We start from the raw sequence: 19,796 nt of genomic DNA on the forward strand, positions 1-19,796 counted from the left end.
AAGGACACAATCAACAAGACAAAATGGCAGTCCACAGAATGGGAAAAAATCTTCACCAACCCCACATCTGACAGAGGGCTGATTTCTAAAACATACAAAGAACTCAAGAAGTTAGTCACCAAAACACCAAATAATCCAATTAAAAAGTGGGGTACAAATTCCAGTATTTCTTGAAGTCTTTCAAAAACTAAAAGCAGAGGAAACATTCCTAAATCATTTTATAAAGAAGGCATCATGTTCTATACTAAAGCCAGGCAGACATCACAAATAGAGATGCAAGGTTGGTTTAGTATCAATCCATTTGATATCTTATACTGTGGGAATTCTTTTTTTCTGACAAATACTGTTTGAAGTTTGTCTTTACAAACCAAACTTTTACCCAACCTGTAACTAAGTCAACAATGTGATTTGAGATCACCTGTAACTATGTATTCATCTGCTCACAAACTGTGTACCCAAACCTATTCAGAATTAATTCATCTTTAGGAAAAAATCAGTTTAATCAATCTTAATATGATATGGATACCTTGATGTACCGTGTTCCTTATTTTTTGTGTGAACTATTCATATCCTGACTCAACAATGTAGGTGTGCTTAGGATATGTTGAACAGGTCTAAGATTGTGTACTGAAAGTAACAAGGCATTGAAAAATTAAGAAAAAAACTCCTCATTCCTTTTTTATACCATGTTTGCTGTGCTTTTCAATTAATATTAAAGACAGTCTTAGTTCTGGACTCTTAGATTATACGTGTTTTAGATTATAAAAATAGATTATAACAGCCAAAACTTCTGAATAAATCAGGTACTCTTAGATAATCAACACCGAGAGTTAGTCTTTCTTCTTTTACATGCCATTACCATATTACATAAAAAACATGAAATACAAAAATCTCAATGATCTCAATAGATGGTGAAAAAGCATTTGACAAGGTACAATACTGATTCATGATAAAACATCTCAAAACAAAAGTGTAAAAGTTAAATGTCAATAACTATTTATGAAAAGCTCATAGAACATCATTGTCAGTGTGGATATCATCCTCTAAGATTAAATGAAGTCAAATCTGTTCAGTTTTGCAACTTATACTTTAATATTATACTGGAAATACAAATGAGACCATATAAATAAAAGAATAAAGCATATCTGAACTGGAAAGCAGTAAAAAGTATCTGTTTTCAGATAACCATTATCCTATCTGTAGAAAGCCCTAAATAATGATGATGATGATTAATAATAATAATAATAATAGGAGGAGAAACTATAACTAATAAACCAATTCCATTATAGGGTACAAAATCAACATGCAAAATAAGCATTAAGATTCTTTACAATACCAATAATCTCCAAAAATTGAGATTTGAGCAATTACTCTACTAACATTATCAAAGAGAAGAAAATGGTAAATATGAAGTCTCACCAATTAGTAGTTATTATAAAAATAATATGAATTTTGATAAAAAGTAGAGAAAAGTAAAATTGGGTCACTACTGATGACAATATAAATTGACATTGTTATATGGAATTTAGAATGCATGTTCCTTAAAAATGCCCTGAAATTATCATTTGATTGAAAACAGCATTTCCTGGTACAGATACTTCTGAACAAGGGTATTATATCCCAGAAAATTCATCATAAACTGTAAATTGACATTCACTTAATACAGTCAACCTATGTGATGTCTTTGCTATTGGAAGTTTATTGATGGATCTGCTCTGTTGTCTTTAGAGTTATTATTTCCTTGTAAATATCAATACCTATGATTCTTAAACTTTTTCTTCTTCCATAGTGATCTCTGAGCATTTGATGGATAGGACATGATATCCATTTTAGGGCTAAGCATTCCACAGTATCTTATTCCCCAAACCCTGATAATTCATGAATATCTGTGCTAATTACTATCTACTGAAAATAGGAGATTTTCTTATGAATATTTAGAGACTCATTAATATATAAGTATAGAGAGAAGTCATTAAAAAGTCTGTTTTCTACTGTATTTAACAGAAGAATTGAGTCTTTGACCTATTTATTTATAGGTTATTGGTCCATCAAACAAACAATATCTCAGTTTCAACCTGTGGCATGGGCATGTTCTGCTGTTCTTCTTGCCACTATTGCACCAATTTTTAGGATTAAGATTGATGATTAGCTTTATCCTCCAGTTCATGCTTAGCATCTGTAGCTGGTAGAGATGAAGCTTCCAGTTCAGTACTAGCTTGAGATCTCTCTGTCCTATGACTCAAGTATGTAGCATCTTCTGCAATAGGATCTTACAGTCAAGTTGTGGAGGAAAAACAAAAATATTAGCAATAACCTATAATGTCTGTAGGCCTATGGGACCTCAGTGGCAAACATCTCCAAAAGAAGTAACCCATTCCTTACACTGGGCTTTTTATTTGTTATCCTTTTGGTTGTGTATTAGGGGCATTTTCAGTTCATTAGAGGGTCACTCCAGTTTAACTCTCTCAATCCAGAGAAAACACACACACACACACACACACACACACACACACACACACACACACACCCTCTGTCAGGAATATTCTGCAGTAGTAGTAATAGGTAGGTTTCCATGTGACCTTTGCAAATGATCTTTTGTGCTTTATCATCTTGCTTTCAACCTTTGGAAGCTCAGCAGGTCATGGCAAGAGCATGTGGTTGATGGAGTCTGTTCACCAGTGATCAGGGGTATGTGTTGGGGGCTCAGAGTCTAAATAACATTTTCAATGATATCCATCAAATGACCTATCTTCCATTATACTCTACCACAGGCTTTGAACCTAGTCTGTAACACATAGGCTTTAGGAAATGATTTAAAATTCAAATTATAGCAGTCCTGATTTTATTTCCTTTGGGCATATGTAATTTGCCTCTGATTTATCATGAGTCTACTTACAATGCTTTGACATGGTGATTACATCAAAGTAATAAGCAAAGTGGAAACTATACTTTCTTTCAATTTGGAATTTTGAGCTTTTTCCTTGATAGAAACATGTGACTTGATACTCTCTCACAGTTCCTTTCCTCTAAAGACTTTTCAAAAGTCACACAAGGATGGGGCTCTGCATGCTCGCTCTCTCTGATGACATTAGGAACATGGTCCTGTGTATGCATATAGAATGCATGTTTGTGTTGGCAGGTGTGTGTGTGTGTGTGTGTGTGTGTGTGTGTGTGTGTGTGTGTGTGTGTGTGTGTGTTGATGTAAGAGGTGTCTTCCTCGCCAGGTGTTGGTGGTGCACACCTTTAATCCCAGCACTTGGGAGGTAGAGACAGGCGGATCTCAGTGAGTTCGAGGCCAGTCTGGTCTCTAGAGTGAGTGCTAGGATAGGCTCCAAAGCTACACAGAGAAACCCGGTCTCGAAAAACCAAAAAAAAAAAAAAAAAAAAAAAAAAAAAAAAAAAAAAAAAAAAAAAAAAGAGGTGTCTTACCCAATCAATCATGTCCCACCTTATTTTCTGAGACATCTTTTCACATTGAAGGTGGAGTTCACCCAATTGACTAGGCTCCTGACTGACCAGTAAGCTCTGGGGTTCCACCTGCCTGTGCTTGCCCAGTGCTGGTATTGCAGTCAAGCATTTCTGTGTGGTGCTGGGGTTCAAACTCAGGAGCTCTCAGGAACATGTATTGCAAACACTTTATTGATAGGGTCATTTCCTCAACACTGCTTTTTTTTATTTTTTTGGAAAGAGTCTTAGCATAAAGCCCAGGTTGACTTTAACTTGTCCCATGTCCGTTTGATAGCATGCCAAATGAAATGAGGAACAGCTGGCTGGTTTCACTAGTGATGGCTCAGTAAGGAGTAAGTATGTTAGTAGCTGGTATCCTCTCTCAGGCTTCTTACACTTCAATCCCATGTCTGGCTTTCAGAATAACCTGGTTTCAACAAAATACCGTGTAACTACTAAAAGCCTGAGACAGGAGTGGCATTCTGAAAGTTGTGTCCGGTTTGTGAGCAGCTTTTGGACGGTATCACAGGTAGATACTGACCACATGGCATGAACTCTGCTAGTTTGCAAGGACGTTCACTTCCTGTCCTGGTCATTATTTTGGACTTCTTGCAGGCTTAGTTTTCACTGGCCTGTGTTGCTGGTTACCACTTTTGGTAACAGGATTCCCACTCCCATAGACTTTCAAGCCATGTGTGCAATCTTGAGTTTTCAACATAACTCACAAGTGCTTTCTAGTCATCAGAAGGCCATGGAGAATGATAGCCAGTTGACAAACAACACCTACACAGCATTTGACAAAGAGCCCAGTTTCTTCTGCTGCCTAGACTCTCCCTTCTTCACAATTCCATCACCAGGTAACTTAGCAGACTATGGCTGCACAGAAATCACTCATCATCAACCTGTTTGGTTTTTAAAAAAATCATCGCTTTGTTCTTTAAAGGGAAACCATGTTTTCCTATTCTTCCTGCTCAATTGCACTCCTGCAAACCTTCACAAAATGAAGGCTGTAGAGTTTGGAGTTTTGGGGGCTGTTACTTTAGTCAACCTGACTGCTTCTGACCTGATTTAGGCACTTGCTCATACCTCAAGAAGGTGGCTGTCCACTAAGTGAGAGGGAGGGACTTCTGAAGGCCTCTGGCAGGAACATAGAACCCATTAGACCCCCACAAGCACAAACTCCATCATGCTTTGGCCAGGTTTGAACTGTACTGGGAGTCCTCTTAGAGGGAGAGTGGAGTTATTTTCCTGATGATATAGATGAAATACAGTGGAGTGCAGCCGAAGAAGCCTGCGGGGACTGTTAGCACCGCATCCGTTAATAGCTGCATTAATAGCTGCTCATGGGCGCTTTCCAGCTCCTTCCACACAGTACTCTGGAGTCCCTTTGGGTTTTGCTTAATTCATTTCTGCACTTCTGGGCATCCAAAACAGAGCCTTAGACATTCCAGGTAAGTGATCTCTCACTGAGCTACATCACCATAATAGTCTATTTTGTCTCTAGAAACGAGTGGACACATATCTCCAATTGGGAAAGAAACACTTACCCAGAGTGCTTCATGTTTTGAGGCTTATCCATTCGGACAGCAAGTTTGATTTTGAGGTCTTGATCGGGGCAGTTTTTAGAGACTGTCATTTTGTGCCACTCAGATTGTTTGGGGCTGTTTGGGGTGGGGTGGAGGATAACCTGTAAAGAGAAAGCATATGTGTTTTTGTCAGAAAACAGAAGCAACACACAGTCATGATTTTTTAGGATTTGGCACGTTGATGTGAAGACATGTAACAACTAGCCCATGTCCCACTGCTGAGATTCCTCTATTAACAGTGGTTGGCTCAGGTCACAGTATAGCTACCGATAAAATATTCTGTCGCTTCCTTCTTTTTCTCACTGGCTAGGTTTGTAGAAGCAGGGAGGGTGACTTTGTGAGCCTGCTTTGGTTTTTCTAAGATTTAGAAGAAGTAGGGTAACCTGGGAGAGAGAATGCTGCCCATCTCCCAGCAACCATGGCAGCTGCTCAAGAAGAAATGTACATTCATAATAGACAGCTCTAGGGCTTTTCCTTTCCATTTTTTAGAACTTTCACCATTATAAGAGAAACATTTCAAAGCCTATGGGGGAGACAGAGGGTGAGAAATGAGAGACTTAAATGGGGAAGAGATCTCTGTAGGGTTGCTCATGAGTCATGGTTGGTGGCACCTGGACTAGGCCTCTTCTCATTGTGCTTTGGGTGGGAGAAGCTTGAAGCGACTTCTGCTCTGGAAAATGCTGCTTAGCAGCCATGTCAGACACCCTTTGAGTGGCTGTGTTGCTGAAATCTTTAGGGTTTGGAGGGTCAGGGCAAAGTTAAGAGGCCACCAAGGGTTCCATCATACTCCATTGCTGCAAGTAGTTTTGATCAATTAACCTGATAACAACACACTGGAATTTTGTGTTATAGTTGTTGCTTTTATATTAGTACACATTCAAAAATATAAGCCCTATACAAAGAGAAATGACTGTACTGGGTTCTCTGGATCTGCGATTCCACATGCACATGCTTGGCCAACACTGTGCTGAACGCACAGAATTCTTTTCCTTGTGTTCATTCCCTAACCAGCACAGAATAAAAGGATTTCCATAGCATTTCCATTTACTTCATGATTCATAGAATATACATGATAGATGAGGAATCTACATGTGCTTTAAAGAATCTGAGAATATGTGTGAGCACAGCACCAACATACACAAGGGACAAAGTATCTGAGATCTGGGGTATGCAGGGCTTTGGAAGCAGCCCAAGGCAGCTGAGTGTGCTCGGCTATCTTTCGGGACAGGTGCCACACTGACTGGTCGCAGGGCTCTGTCACCTCATGCCTGGCACTCTGACAGCTTGTCCTGTCTGTGACATTTACCTGGCTTTTACCTCAAGTCACAATGCTGATTAGGCCAGGGTATGGCCCTAGCATTTCCTTGCTATTTGCCAGGACTCAACATGCTAATGATATCTGAAAACTAGAACTCTCTCTGAGCCATCCCCCCAGTTCCAGAGAATTCTTTAAAATATTTTGAAAATTATATTTGTTTATTATTTATGTATGTTAGTGTGTGAATGTGTGACTTCATGTTCCACAGTGCAAGAGCACTCGTGTGTGTGTGTGTGTGTGTGTGTGTGTGTGTGTGTGTGTGTATACAAGTGTGCATAGGCCAGAGGGGGAAAAAAACTGCAGAAGTCAATTCTCTCCTCCCACCACATGAGCATGGGTCCTTTGGGATTGTACTCAGGTTGTCAGGCTTGGTGGCAAGTGCCTTTGCCTACTAAGCTACCTCACTGACCTCTGCAGGAGATTTAAACAATTTTGCTTAACTGCCTCTATGCCCTTTTTTGGAGACAGTGGGAAGGGAGCTGTCCATCCCAGTAGAGTTGGTGCTGTGTTTATTCTGAGTTAGTCTAGTGGGAGAGAGGGCCAGGAGGGGCACAGGGCCAGGAGGGGTGTGGTGGCAAGCAGCAAAGGAAGGGCTGGTAAGAGTGCAATGGCCAAGCCAGTGGCAAGAAACTCTGTGGGTTCCTTCAGCACCTGCTTGCTTGGTGAAGTCAGTGCAGGAGAGGTCTCTGCACCACAGAAGTTCATTAGCAGCCCCCGCCCCCATATATGGTGTCCATTCAAAATGCAAATGGCCACAGCTTGTTACTGCCACTCCATAGAGCCTTCTACTAGGCTTCCTTGCAGCCATTCTCTGTGAGGCATCTGCAGGAGGATGAAGAGACAGGGTCCACCAGAGGCCTGCCATGCTCAAGGTGGACTGGAAACCCCTTCCTGTGTGTCAGCACTTGGAAGGATGAGGACCCTTCTGGATGAATGTGGGCCACAGGCAGACCTGTCATCTCATTTAGGCATTCCAGGCAGCTGAGTGAGCACTCTGTCATCTTAGACAAGGCCCATATGTGCTGTGCTTTGATGTGGGGATATGAACTGGCTGCCACAACCCACCCCTACAGGAAACTGAACTCCAGCATCCAGAGCCCCTGTTCCTGGTGTGAGCACAACAGGGGCAGCCTGCTGGGACTGCCAAATCCTGTCCCCTCTACCCCCAGGCTGATCTCTGACCTGAGCCTATATCTCTCTCCCTATCTGCTTGCATCCCCCAGAAAAGGCATCCCCACTTCTCAGAGGGCCCACCCCTTGCCTTGTGCTTTCTTCCCAGGACTCAGGCCAGACTGCATCCCACTGCACCATAACACATGGCTTTTAAGCCTGTGCTCTGTAAGTGTTGGAGGTTAAGGATTTTTGCCTGAGCATGTTTCTGTTCAGCCTGTGTGCAGCACTAATGATGGGACCCAGCAGGCCTGCTGGTGCCTGTGTTGGATGCATTTGCTAACCCTGACATGCTAGTAAGGATGTGGGAACAGGCACATTCACACTTGTGCATTTGTATACTGGCATAGTCAACCTGACAATCTGTCAAAATTCAAAATTTGATTGAAAATAGTTCTTAGGAAATTTTATCGTACAGGTATATAAATAAGCACATGCAAAGAAATATAATTAAGGCAATTCAGTAAAGCATTGTTTATACTTCCAGAGATGAAATAGTCTAAGTATTCATCACCAGAGGACCTGTTAAATCAAATCTACATTAACAATCAAATACTATACAACTATGCAAAAGGAAACAGGTTAGTTTGGGCTACACTGGACGGATTTTCAAACTGATAGATCAACCAATGTGTACATGTACAGTTTGTGCCTGTTTTATTAAAAGAAGAACATTTAATCATATATACCGTAATCTCTCTGAGCCTTTTGATCACTTAGGGAGGGTTCCTTTGGCTAAAACTGTGAGGAAACCTGTAAATCAGTGCCCTATAGACACTCTGAAGGGCTGGAATTGGGAGGGAGGGTGGTGCTAGTTAGTGTAGACCTCTCCCTACCTTCAAGGAATGTTTTTAAGAGTACATTAAAAAAGATTGTTTATTTTTAAATTTTCATGTGTATGAGACATAGCATAGATGGAATAAACGAAAGGTGGCTGAAGGGATGAAGCTAACTGCAGGACTCTGGCAGGAGGCTCAGCCCAGCTAGGTAGAGATGGCTCATCAGAACACTGTCTCTGTAGGGTACAGAATGGCTGCACTTGAAAAACATGGTGCTGCCTGCACCTCAGAGTCAGTGGAGAGTTCCTGAAGCATGAAGAAGGAAGAAGCTGGTGTCCAGGCACCAAGAAGTAAGTGCCTCTATGGATAGTGGCAATCTCATGCCCTCCACCACCTCAGTAGAAACCCACCACCTGATTTATTTCTTCCTAGGGATAATGCAGGGTGAAGATGATTGGCAAGCTGCCAGCATCCCTGACAAGTCATTTCATCCCTCTGGGCTGAGTATCTATCTGCCTTGGGGGACACTTGTGAAATCCCAAAAGGGCTGGGGTGCTCCGCTCTCTGTGCCTCTGGCTCTGGACATGTTCTCACATCCCACAGAAACTGGTGAGTGCTTTGGAGAAAAGATGTTGGTCCTCTCTGCCCCCCCACACCCCTTCCGCCCCCCCCCACTGACTTGGGATATCCTGGGGACCAGGTCTTGTAAAGTGCAAACACAGACCTAGATGACATGACCATGCCAGGAAGCTGGCAGCGATCTTAGGCAGGAGGGTATCAGGGTGACACAGTCACTGAAAATTGGTCAACAAAGGTAGGCCCAGGTGGCTGAGGGGGGTGGTACTGTACCAGTGTGGGTCCAGCTGGAGAGAGCAGGGCAGCCCATGTTATAAAGAATATGGACTCACTGAAGCAAGTTAAGTGACTGACTAGTCTAAGGTCTGAAGATGTTGATGATGTTTGGAGCAGAGTTACAAAACAAGGTGCAAGGAGAAACATGTCTTTCAAGAACTCAGCACCATGCTAAAGGGGTGTTTCCACAATTTGGAAGCTATTTTGATCACTGTATCCCTGGGTCTAGTCACTACTGGCACTGAATGGGTGGGGCAGGATGTTCAGCATTGGATAAGAAGTTCTTCTGGACAGGATTACTCTGCAGCCTGTCTGACTCTAGTTAGTGTTCCTGCCTGACTTCAGCAGACATAAAAAAATCTGTTTACAGTCAACTTCATCTACCTCCTAACTATGTGCGGCATTATGGGCATGTATCAGAGTCAAGGGTGCTTTAAAGTTGTTTAACGGCTCAGTCAATTGGTTCACTGATACCCTGGCTTGTGGGTCTGCTATCCAGAGCACCTCCAACAGGTGGGTCTTGAACCTGTCATCTCCAGTGTTCTCCACCTGGGGGTAAACAAAACACTTCAAGTATTTACATTCTGAATGTTCCCATTAAAACACTAATTAATTTCTTTGTTCCTCTTTATCTCAATATGTTGATTTTAGTGTTGCTTGGAGGTTAGGCAGTTAAAAGCAATGAATTTTAGGTTAAGCTAGTCAGAGGTTACATATCTTTGCCTTAACTAGCTCTCTGGTCTGATGGTGTGGAGTCTCCTCAGACTGTCTTCTGAGGGACATTCTTGTTAGCCAGAGTTTATGGAGGACACTCTGTGGCTCAGAGAGGTTGAGAGACTGGCTTGACGTCTCACAGCTAACACAGCAGAGTCCAGTCTGTAGGCCCCTCAGCACTTGCTGTACCGCTTCCTCATGATGTCAGGCTAGGAGAGGCACCACAGACACCACTCTGTGTTCTGTCACATGCCCCTTGCCATAGGGAGCACTCACCCGCCCGAGCTCCTTGTCTTCCAAGGCCAGGACACCAGTGCTCTCTGTGAACAGCTTTACTTTAACAGCTGGCAGCGCATGGGTTGTGGAGAAGTCACCTTGGGTGCCCCAGCTGTGGAGAGAATGTCAGATTCAGTGTAGACAGGCACATCTTGGCAATGGGTCACTCTCCTCTTCCCCAGGAAGAGCAAATGCAGGGTTAATCTGAGGCAGCATGGACTGTCACATCCAGTCTGAGTCCCCTAAAGCTGCCAGAGTGATAGAAAATGTGGATTAACTTGGGAGGTGGATACAAGGCAGATGTTCTGGAAGTTGCCATGGGCCTTCCCACAGTGCCTTGCAGTTAGCACCAGAGGAAGTCAGAGTTTCCGGTTGCTGCTCTCTTCTCTGCAAGCACCAGCACACATTCACCACCCTTTCATCTTGGCCCTGGAACACCTGCTTCGTGGACAGTGGAATTTTGGACTGTGAGATGGGGCCAACACGTGTTCTTACAGAGGGACTTCAATAGTTATGGGACACAGGTAGGAACTGCTCTCAAGGATAGGTAGAAAACTGGACTGAATGGAGCTCCCCCACCAAGAAGGTCTGCAAAAGAGAAGGCCAGGAATATGGGGGTGTTCTCTGCTCAGTCTCAGCCCAGAAGAGAGTCTGGGTTACCCAGCATGGGGGTGGAGCCAGGGTGTGGCTCACACTGGGAGCAGCCCCTCAGATGTGGTTTCTTTATTCACCTGTCCTCACACTCTGAGGCCTTGCCTCCAGCCATAATGTAGTTGCAAATGGAGTGTCTTGTGGTCCTGTTGCCATGTGCACTGAGCCTATCTTCCCCTTCCATGTCACTGTGGGCACTGTTCCAAGGTGCAGCCCTGCCCCTTCTCTGTGCTTTCCCTCTCACCTGTTCCCTTCATGGGCCTCTTGCCTTCGTTGCACTTGTACTGCCTGTCACCTGCACAGCTCCCTATTTCAGAGATGGCCTAAAAGTCACCTTCAAAGAGAAAACACGTTCTTTGATCTCACAGTCAAAGCTGGGCCCAGACATTGATCTGTCATTAATACAGCATCTCATTCTGCATCCAACCACCAGTGAATTGTGGTAACCTGATGGGCTCATGACTACTGATGAGAATTTTCTTACATTCTCTCAGCTCTGTGAGCACAGAGCTCTATTCATTTATGGCACACCCCTTATGACTTAGCATAGTGCTTCACACATGGACGGCATGGAACAAATATTCTGAACAAATACTATCAAATATATGTTCTTTTGCAGGGCCAGGGAATAGTACAGACAACAGCTTTTGTCTACAGATTGTTTTTGCATTATGCAACCAATTTCCCATACTGTCAGGCATTTGTTGAAATCTGGTTTTAATGACTACAGTTTTACATTGTATAAATACATTATAGATTGTGTAAGCATTAGTCTATCATAGCAACTTAGTTGGATATAAGCTACTTAAAGAAATTACCTTGATTGATAATTTCCTTGGGATAGATAGAGACCTAGATGAGAGATGTTTCCTCATCAAGAAACACCTTTATCATTTATGTATATATCGGCAACCATATTCAAAATCTGCGAAAACGGCTCCTCAGGTACTTCACATAAAGACAGTGACCATCCTATATCTGGAGTTGAATATAAACTAACGGTGTCATTCTTACCTTGTACAGGGTGTTGCTTCTTGCCTTTTCTCTGGCCTATTTTGTCATTATCATTTTATGAGTATTCCTTAAAGAGATTTATTTATTTTTGTTTCGTGTGTATGAGTGTTTTGCATGGATGTGTGCGGATGTTCTGCATATATGCTTACAGAAGCCAGAAGAGGGGATTGGATCCTTTGGAACTGAGCTAGGGGTGGTTGTGAGCTGCCATGTGAATGCTGGGAAATAAACCTGGCTCAGCTGAGTCAGGAAACCTCTCTTTAAGGAGCTGCGCCTCTGCTTGCCTCTAGCAAACAGAGCCCAGTTGAGGAAATGCTGTTACCAAGAAGTCATGCTTGATTCTGTTCTTTTGTGTTTAGAATCCCCTTTTAAGCTTTTGTCAGGTTTTACATGGAAATTCTTGCCAAATGTTTGAGTGCCACATGTAGATTAACATTTCTGTTCTGCCCTGTCCCTCAGCTGTTCAATCCCTAATAAACACACATTTATTAATTACAAATTGTTTGGCCGATGGCTCAGGCTTCAGATTGGCTAGCTCTCTCAATTATTAACCCACTTCTATTAATCTGTCTATCTGCATGAGGTCTTGGCTGACTGGTGATGCCCGGACCTCTTGCTCCCTCAGCAGTTACATGGTGTCTCCAAATCCACTTGCTACCTTTCTCTATCCTTGTTTGGATTTCCAGCCTGGCTAAATCCTGCCTGTCCATTGGCTGAAACAGCTTTATTCATCAACCAATAAGAGAGACATATATTCACAGCATACAGAAGGACATCCCCCATCAGATGAGTCATCTCTTCAGCCCTTGTGGATATTTCTTTGAGTTTGAGGGGCTTCACATTTTACTCTGCTTATCAGCTGCTTTTATTTCTTTTGCCATGACTGTTAGTCTTAATGTTGTACTTCATGAAGCAAACTCATGAACTAAACTAAAAGGAATAGGGACCTTAGCAGGAGTGGGCAGATCACCAGAATAATGGAAAGGAAGGAAGGGCCTGATGCCTGGAGATAGAAGTGCATGAAACCACAACAATGCAGAGGCACAACAGCCACAAAAGCATCAGGGAGTGGATACAGACTGATAATGGGACAGAATAAAAAGAACTGTCCTTCAACAAAACAGCACAGCCATGTACAACCAACCAGGAACTTCCACCTGTGTTTACCAGCACCTTCATAAAGACCTTCGGTGGGAGGATCTGTCTCAGCAAAGATGCCATGACAAAGTTTTGAACCAGAACATTCCTGCTTAAATCCTGGCTGAGTCACATACAAACTGTAGGGTGTGTGATGAGCTAACATCCCAGGGTCCTTCAAATGTAAAGTGAGTTGACCTCACAGTAACTGTTATTGTAATAGCTAAAGGCTTGGGACACGATGAGACCCCAATAAATCCTGGCTATCTGTCTATTCCCAGAGTAGGCAAATACGTAGTAACAGTAATACATACCTATAATGTGTCAGTCACCCAACAGTACTTATTAAGCACCTCCTGCATCGTGGCTACTCCAACTTCACTAAATAACTAGGAAAGCATTCACTGCAGCTGACATTTCACAGGTGAGAAAACTCAAAGTGTTGTCCATCCTGTTACAGGATCACAAGGCCCTTCCTTTCCACCTGATCAGAGTGCTACCTGTACTGCTGGGCCCAGCTCACCCTGCAGTGCTGGTTTAGAGAGATTTCCTGGCTTATTTAGCAGAGCCTGACTCTGTTCGCATTGACCACAGCTGCTACCCAAGGATGCTCTGCCCAAAGCCCTGCCCTCTTCTGCTCCTTCCTGTTTCCTCTTCCTCTTCTTGGTCTTTTCTGGACTGAGAATTGAACTAGGGTCTCACACATGTATTCTACCACTGTACTAGACCCCAAATCCTCCCTTTCATTGTTATTTGACACAGGGTTTCTCACTGATTTTCTCTGACTGACAATGAATTCATTTGTAGCCCAGCATGGCCTTTAGCCCAGCGAAGGCTTTTCTGCTTCAGCCTTCCCAGGAGCTGGATTTCAAGCCTGTACCACCCATGCAGCTGGGCCTTCCTTTGCTGCAGAGATTTCTTGGGCTGTTTAGTACAAACCAACTCAGTTTGTGGGGTTCCTGCTGCTATTCAAGGATTCCTTGCCCATAGATCTGTAAAATGACTCAGATGAGGGACAGCATGGCACTTATGAGACTCAAACCTGGATAACTGGATGCAACTCAGGCCATTAGAGGTGACCACCTGGGAGTTGGGTCATCAGGTCACAGCTGAGTCCCAATTTATCTCTCAGACTTTCATGGAAGCATGCAAAAACAGAGATTCTATGCCAATCAAGTTCAGCTACAGATTTTCAGGGCAAAGTCACACAGACAGATAGACAGACAGACACACACTCATGCACAAGCTTGTGTGTGTACACACACAATTAAACATTTAAAATAGTATGTAAACATCAAGGAGTTTTCTTTTCCTCAGCACTTCCTCTGCTCCATTGCCTCTGGGAATTCATTCCACATCCACCTTCACAGACAATGTCACCAAAAACTGCAAGACTGCCACAGGAGAACACTACAGCAATCTGGGGCTCTTCCTGAGCCAGAGGCCTTTGTAGACATCCTGTCACAGGCCTCTGAAGCCAGCGTGGAGTCAATCTCCCTTGGGCTGAGGAGCCTGGCTGGAGGATGGCTGTGCAGCAAGTGTGGGCTGTCCTGGGCTGTTGACAGGAAACTTCTGTGCTGCCTGAAGGATTGGATTCAGTGAAGGCTACTGCCAGCTCCCTCCTACCAAGAAGGCTTAATTTTAATTCTCAGACCCTTTCTATACCTCTATTCTGTAGAGAAAAAAAAGTTATGGAAATGCCTTCTCTGTCTTTTTTCAGCTCAGGCAAGAACTGTCTCCCTTATCATAATTGGTTCTCTGGCAGTTCCATGCTAGACACAATAACTATTTTAGAAGTATCACAAGTTATATTTGCATATTGTCATTTTAAAGAACTTGTTAACTATTCTGTAAAATGTCTACACTCATGAGCCCATATAGTTACAGTTGAGGAAACTGAGGCATAGAGATTCTGTATTGTGTCCCAGGTCCCTGACAGGAAGTAAATACAGTCTAAGTCTACCACTATAGCCCTTCCTTCTTCCACACATACACTCTTGGGTGCTTTAGACAATTATCCCTGCAACTCCAGGGGAGCTCCATTTTGAGACTGCTGGGATTCTGAGTCACCTTGAGCTTTGGACTTATTTCCCATGTTTAATGTGTTTTCTACAACACTACCTTTGACATACACACAAATTAGCCAGAGGAGATGCATCACAAAATTTGGAGTTTCAGTGGGCCTTGCATCAATAAACAAATCTATTTCTCTTTGTTGTGTTTTCTGTGCCCTTTTCTCCTGCTGTGCAATTGACTGCAGCTGCTAAGATGAAAACCTCCTTTTAAAAGCTCCCCAGAATGGAAACACCACTGGGCTTTGGTTTGAAAAGACCAGAGTCTGATAATATTTATCTCAAGCCAAGGCTGGGAAGGTTAACTGACTGACTTCTCTCTGCACACAAGGCAGATAAAATCCGATGGGTGAGCTGTCCTTTCTCTGTGATTCTATCACCAATGGCACTGTAGTGACCCTGTTCAGCTAGCTTACAAAACACTAACAGAGCCACCAATTACACCTGGCTTATATTTGCCAAGACCCTCTGCTCAGAGCTTTATAGGGGTCATCTCTAAGTCTTCTGACAGCTCTGGGAAGAATGCCCAGTTGCAACCTAATTCTGTAGATGGAGAAAGTTAGAGTTGAGGAGGTTTAGTGACTGGGTTGGGATCTCAGCCTATCACTAATAGGGGATTCAAACTCCAAGTTTCTGATCTCAAAATCCCAGTATTGAACTTCTGATGCACCAGTGTCCCACAGTCTGACAGATACCTCTGTGTAACTGGCTTACTTTCCACACACTGAGTTGTTTGAGGATGAGAAGCAACATTTTCAGCAAATCCTACTTCCTGCACCAAGAACAGTTGTTAATATACAGTAATTCCTTGATTATTAGCTAGAAATGGAGGGGTCTCAGGATATGAACCATCATGTCATAGTTCTGGGGGCTGTGGAGGTGAGACAGGAGGTAACCATGACTGTGACAGTCTTCTGTATTTGGGCCTTTATCTCCTTTAGGAGATGGTAGTGTTTGGGGAGCACAGTGACACTGAATGCCTATGGTGTCTGGCAGCATGCAGAGCACAGCATATGATGGCTCTCTGGGGAGCCAGGCATGGAGGCTTGCAGGTCAAACATAGGTTGGCTCACAAAGTTAAGGGATAGAAGGAATGTGGATGCCAGTGACAACAAGGCTAGAAAGTGTCATAGGTTATAAATAGCCACAAGTACATAAATGAATAAATTTAGAAAAGTAGTCACCCATAGATGTACCTCCAAATGAGAATGAATACGTTGTGGGAAACCTGCACCTGTCCACTGTAAGTCCTTTTGTAAGAAGGCACAAGAGACTAACTCGGAGGACAACCAAATTGATTAATACCTAAGCACCACAACTTAGGGATTGCTCTTCATCAGGAACATGTTCTCTAAGTAGCCACCACAAGCAAATCACCATATCAGGTGATTCTAGGTCCAGCATCAGTAGGATATAGTCCAGCATCAGTAGTAAATTCCCTATGTTGCTAGATCCAGCATCAGCAGGATATGGTCCAGCATCAGTAGGACATCCCCCATGTTGCTAGGTCCAGCATCAGTAGGATATTCCCTATGTGTGTCATGTTCTCCTCAGGGAGAGTGCATATGCAGACAGCACTTAAGAGTGAGAGACATGGTTTCCTTCTATAAGTCAGGGATGGTACTGAACCTGGAAGTACAAATGAAGATGTTGAGATTCCATCTTGCCACAGTCAAAAGCTAGCAAAGAACAACAGCAAAGAACAACAGCTGTTGAGGAACTGGAGAAATCCTGTAAACTGATACTTAGAATGTCAGTAAGTACAGACCCTACAGAAACGAGCATACAGCTTCCTCCAAACAAACCTGGATGTACACCTGAATGACCCAAGTCCTTACTGCAGAAATTTTCACAACCCATGTTTACTACTGTACTATTCAGACTAGCCAAGATGTGGGATCAGCCTATGTGCCCATTAACACAACAAAGAAAATATGTGAACACATAGTGGGATTCTAGAAAGTGATAAGGAAGAATGAAATTATGTCACTTAGAGGAAAATGGATAGAACTGAGATTATAATGTAAAGTTTTCTCTCATATGCATTGTGTGTGTGTGTGTGTGTGTGTGTGTGTGTGAGAGAGAGAGAGAGAGAGAGAGAGAGACAGAGACAGAGACAGAGACAGAGAGACATGGAAGTAGAAGAGGGGATGAGAGGTAAGAATCTAAATGGTGGGAAGGGAAACAAGAGAGGATAAGGGGGAAATACAATGTAGCATATATAGGTATATATATGGTATAAATATAATACATAGATATGAAGATATATGTATAAAACCTGTTGGGGAGGGTTAAGGGGAATATAAGCAAAGTACAGGCATGCATAAACAATTACCACATGTACACACAACACACACATATGTATACACACAAGAATTCTTGAAAATATAAAAACTATTTTGGGCCCATGATCTATACATAAGCAAATAGGCAGCTGGAAGTGACCCACAGTCCAGGGATTAGCCATGAGTACATTGATTTATATGTATGATGAAAAAATTAATACAAAGATCAGTAATGACCCCAGAAGGTAACTATTACACACACAGTATTTAAGTCAACAGTGGGCATAGAGAATGCACCAAGCCTCCATTTTCAGGATATAGGCTAAGGATTGCTAAGTCCTCGCCTGTTGGTCACTTCTAGCTGCCTACTTGCTTATGTATAGCTCATGAGCCTCAAATGGTTTTCACATTTTCAAGAAGCCTTGTGTGTATGCATATGTGTTTGCTGTGCACACATGTGGTGTGTATGTGTAGGCAGCCCATGTATGTGTATGTGTGGAGGCTAGAGGAAGAAGGAGAATGTCCTGTTCCACCACTCTCTGCCTCATTCCCTTGAGAGAGTCTATTACTGAACCAGGTTGGCTAGCCAGTAAGTTCCAGCTATTTCCCCATTTCCATCCCCTTCTCACATTGCTGGAGTTAATACAGGTACGTGGGGTTGGAGGGCATGCTAAACCTTTTACTTGGATCCAAATTCTGGTCTTCATACTAATCCAGCAGGTGGTCTTCCCCACGGAGCCATCTTCCTAGACCCAAGTCCCAGTTTCCCCACGTGTCAATGTGGAAAACCATGAAATAAGATTAATATTTTGTGATACCTGAGGCTGCACTGAAATTCAAGTTTGAAGCATGGTGACAGTTTAAGCAGCAAGTGCCTATGCTTGTTCACTCAGCTGTCTGAGGCTGCTGTGGCACTGCAATGCTGGAGTTAGGCAGCAGATATACAGCCCACAAGTCTGAAGTGTGCACTCCCTGGTCCTTGATAGAAAAGCCAGGCCCTGTTGTAAGTGGTAGAATTGCCTGCTCAGCAATGGAACCATGCTTGTTCTCATTAGTGCCTCAAAGGTATGCTCACCTAGCACACCGGTAAGATCAACTCTGCAGTCAAATGTTCTACCACTGATCTATATCCCCAAGATCAACTCTGAATGCATGCTTGCCGGGATAGCTCAGCCCATGTTGAGAAAATCTGCTGCCCTGCATCCCTCATGGAGCTCTTTGCAGCACTGGCAGTGTACTGGCAAATCAGGCCATGGGCCGCAATGCATTTTAGACATGTGGTTCTGGAAAGTGCTCCAAGATCTTCTTAAACCTGCTGACTCACTTGGTCACACTACATTAGTACTAATGTCTAGTAAGAAGCACAAGTAGCAGACAATTCATATTCCAGGGGCAAGGGTGACTCTAAAGTCACAGCACATTATTTCTGCAAATGTACCACATGGTGCCAAGGCTTTGAAAATGGACACTTTGATCTAGGGAGAAAGGGAGTGCAGGGCGGGAGAGCTCCTGGTAAAGCAACCTCGTACTGTGTGTTTGCAGAGAGCATCTGCTCCATCTCAGCCACATCTCTGTTTACTATTTAAAGCCTCTTATTTGCAGAAGCCTCTTTGGACCATATGTTATCAACAAATGTTGCTAATCAAATACACGCAGTAATTTTCATTAGAATTTTACCCCATGAACAACAACAACAAAAACCCACATTTGCCATAAAGGGAATGTACCTCCCCAAACGACAGCAAACATCCACCGGGAACCTCTGACAACAATAATATTTATGAACGCATATGTAAGCCAAGAACACACCCACGTCAGGCATATAAAGACCCTGGGGGAACTAGATTTTCTGCAGGTTGGTGTGGGGTGTGGGGGTGGGGCAATGTCTTTCGTTGCCATGGTGATACTCAGCATAAGGCCATAATTCATGCCACAGAGACTGGATTTGCATTTATTCAAGGTGTACGGCTCATGTGAGCTGGGTGTTAAATCAGTACAGTTCATAAAATTAACTGGGCTTTAACAAGAGAGGAGTGTCATTTTGAGGAATGAAAGTGCCCTGGTCCTGTTGCTAACAGGGAATGTTAATAATTGCCTGGAGGCAACTGCATTAAAATCTTTTGGCCTGCCTTTCGACTGACTGTGTGATAACTTACTCCAAGGGAATCAATTGTGCCATCACAGTGTGTCTCATGCAGACTAATTGATAGGGTGCCATTTGGGGCATTTGGAGTACTAGGAAAGCTAGGGTACTGCTTAATCTACATAGAGGCAAGAGTTGTGTAGAAACCAGGTGGTTGGGAGCTGGAAAGATGAAAGCATTTGTTCATCTCCTTGGTATTTCCCTTGCAGGGTCTCAGAATCCGAGACCCAACCGTATCCAAGCGTCAGTGGGCACTTGGCTTCCTCACTTCTGTAAAACTTCCCTGGCTCAGGCAGACTTTGACAGCCACCCACCCACACATCCTCCTTATTTCATCCTTCAGACCTCCTAA

At 43.2% G+C, this 19,796-nt stretch overlaps 1 protein-coding gene across 1 annotated transcript in view; it reads right to left on the reverse strand.

Annotated features, from left to right (window-relative positions):
- Positions 1–19,796, reverse strand: part of Cadps (calcium dependent secretion activator) — a 451,625-nt gene that overhangs the window by 171,456 nt on the left and 260,373 nt on the right. The window contains 2 exon segments of the mRNA XM_035452903.1: positions 4,995–5,134; positions 10,143–10,254. Of these exon segments, the coding sequence (XP_035308794.1) occupies positions 4,995–5,134; positions 10,143–10,254 (252 nt within the window).

This window comes from Cricetulus griseus (genome assembly GCF_003668045.3).
Source record: "Cricetulus griseus strain 17A/GY chromosome 1 unlocalized genomic scaffold, alternate assembly CriGri-PICRH-1.0 chr1_1, whole genome shotgun sequence".
In the NCBI taxonomy this organism is placed as follows: Eukaryota; Metazoa; Chordata; class Mammalia; order Rodentia; family Cricetidae; genus Cricetulus; species Cricetulus griseus.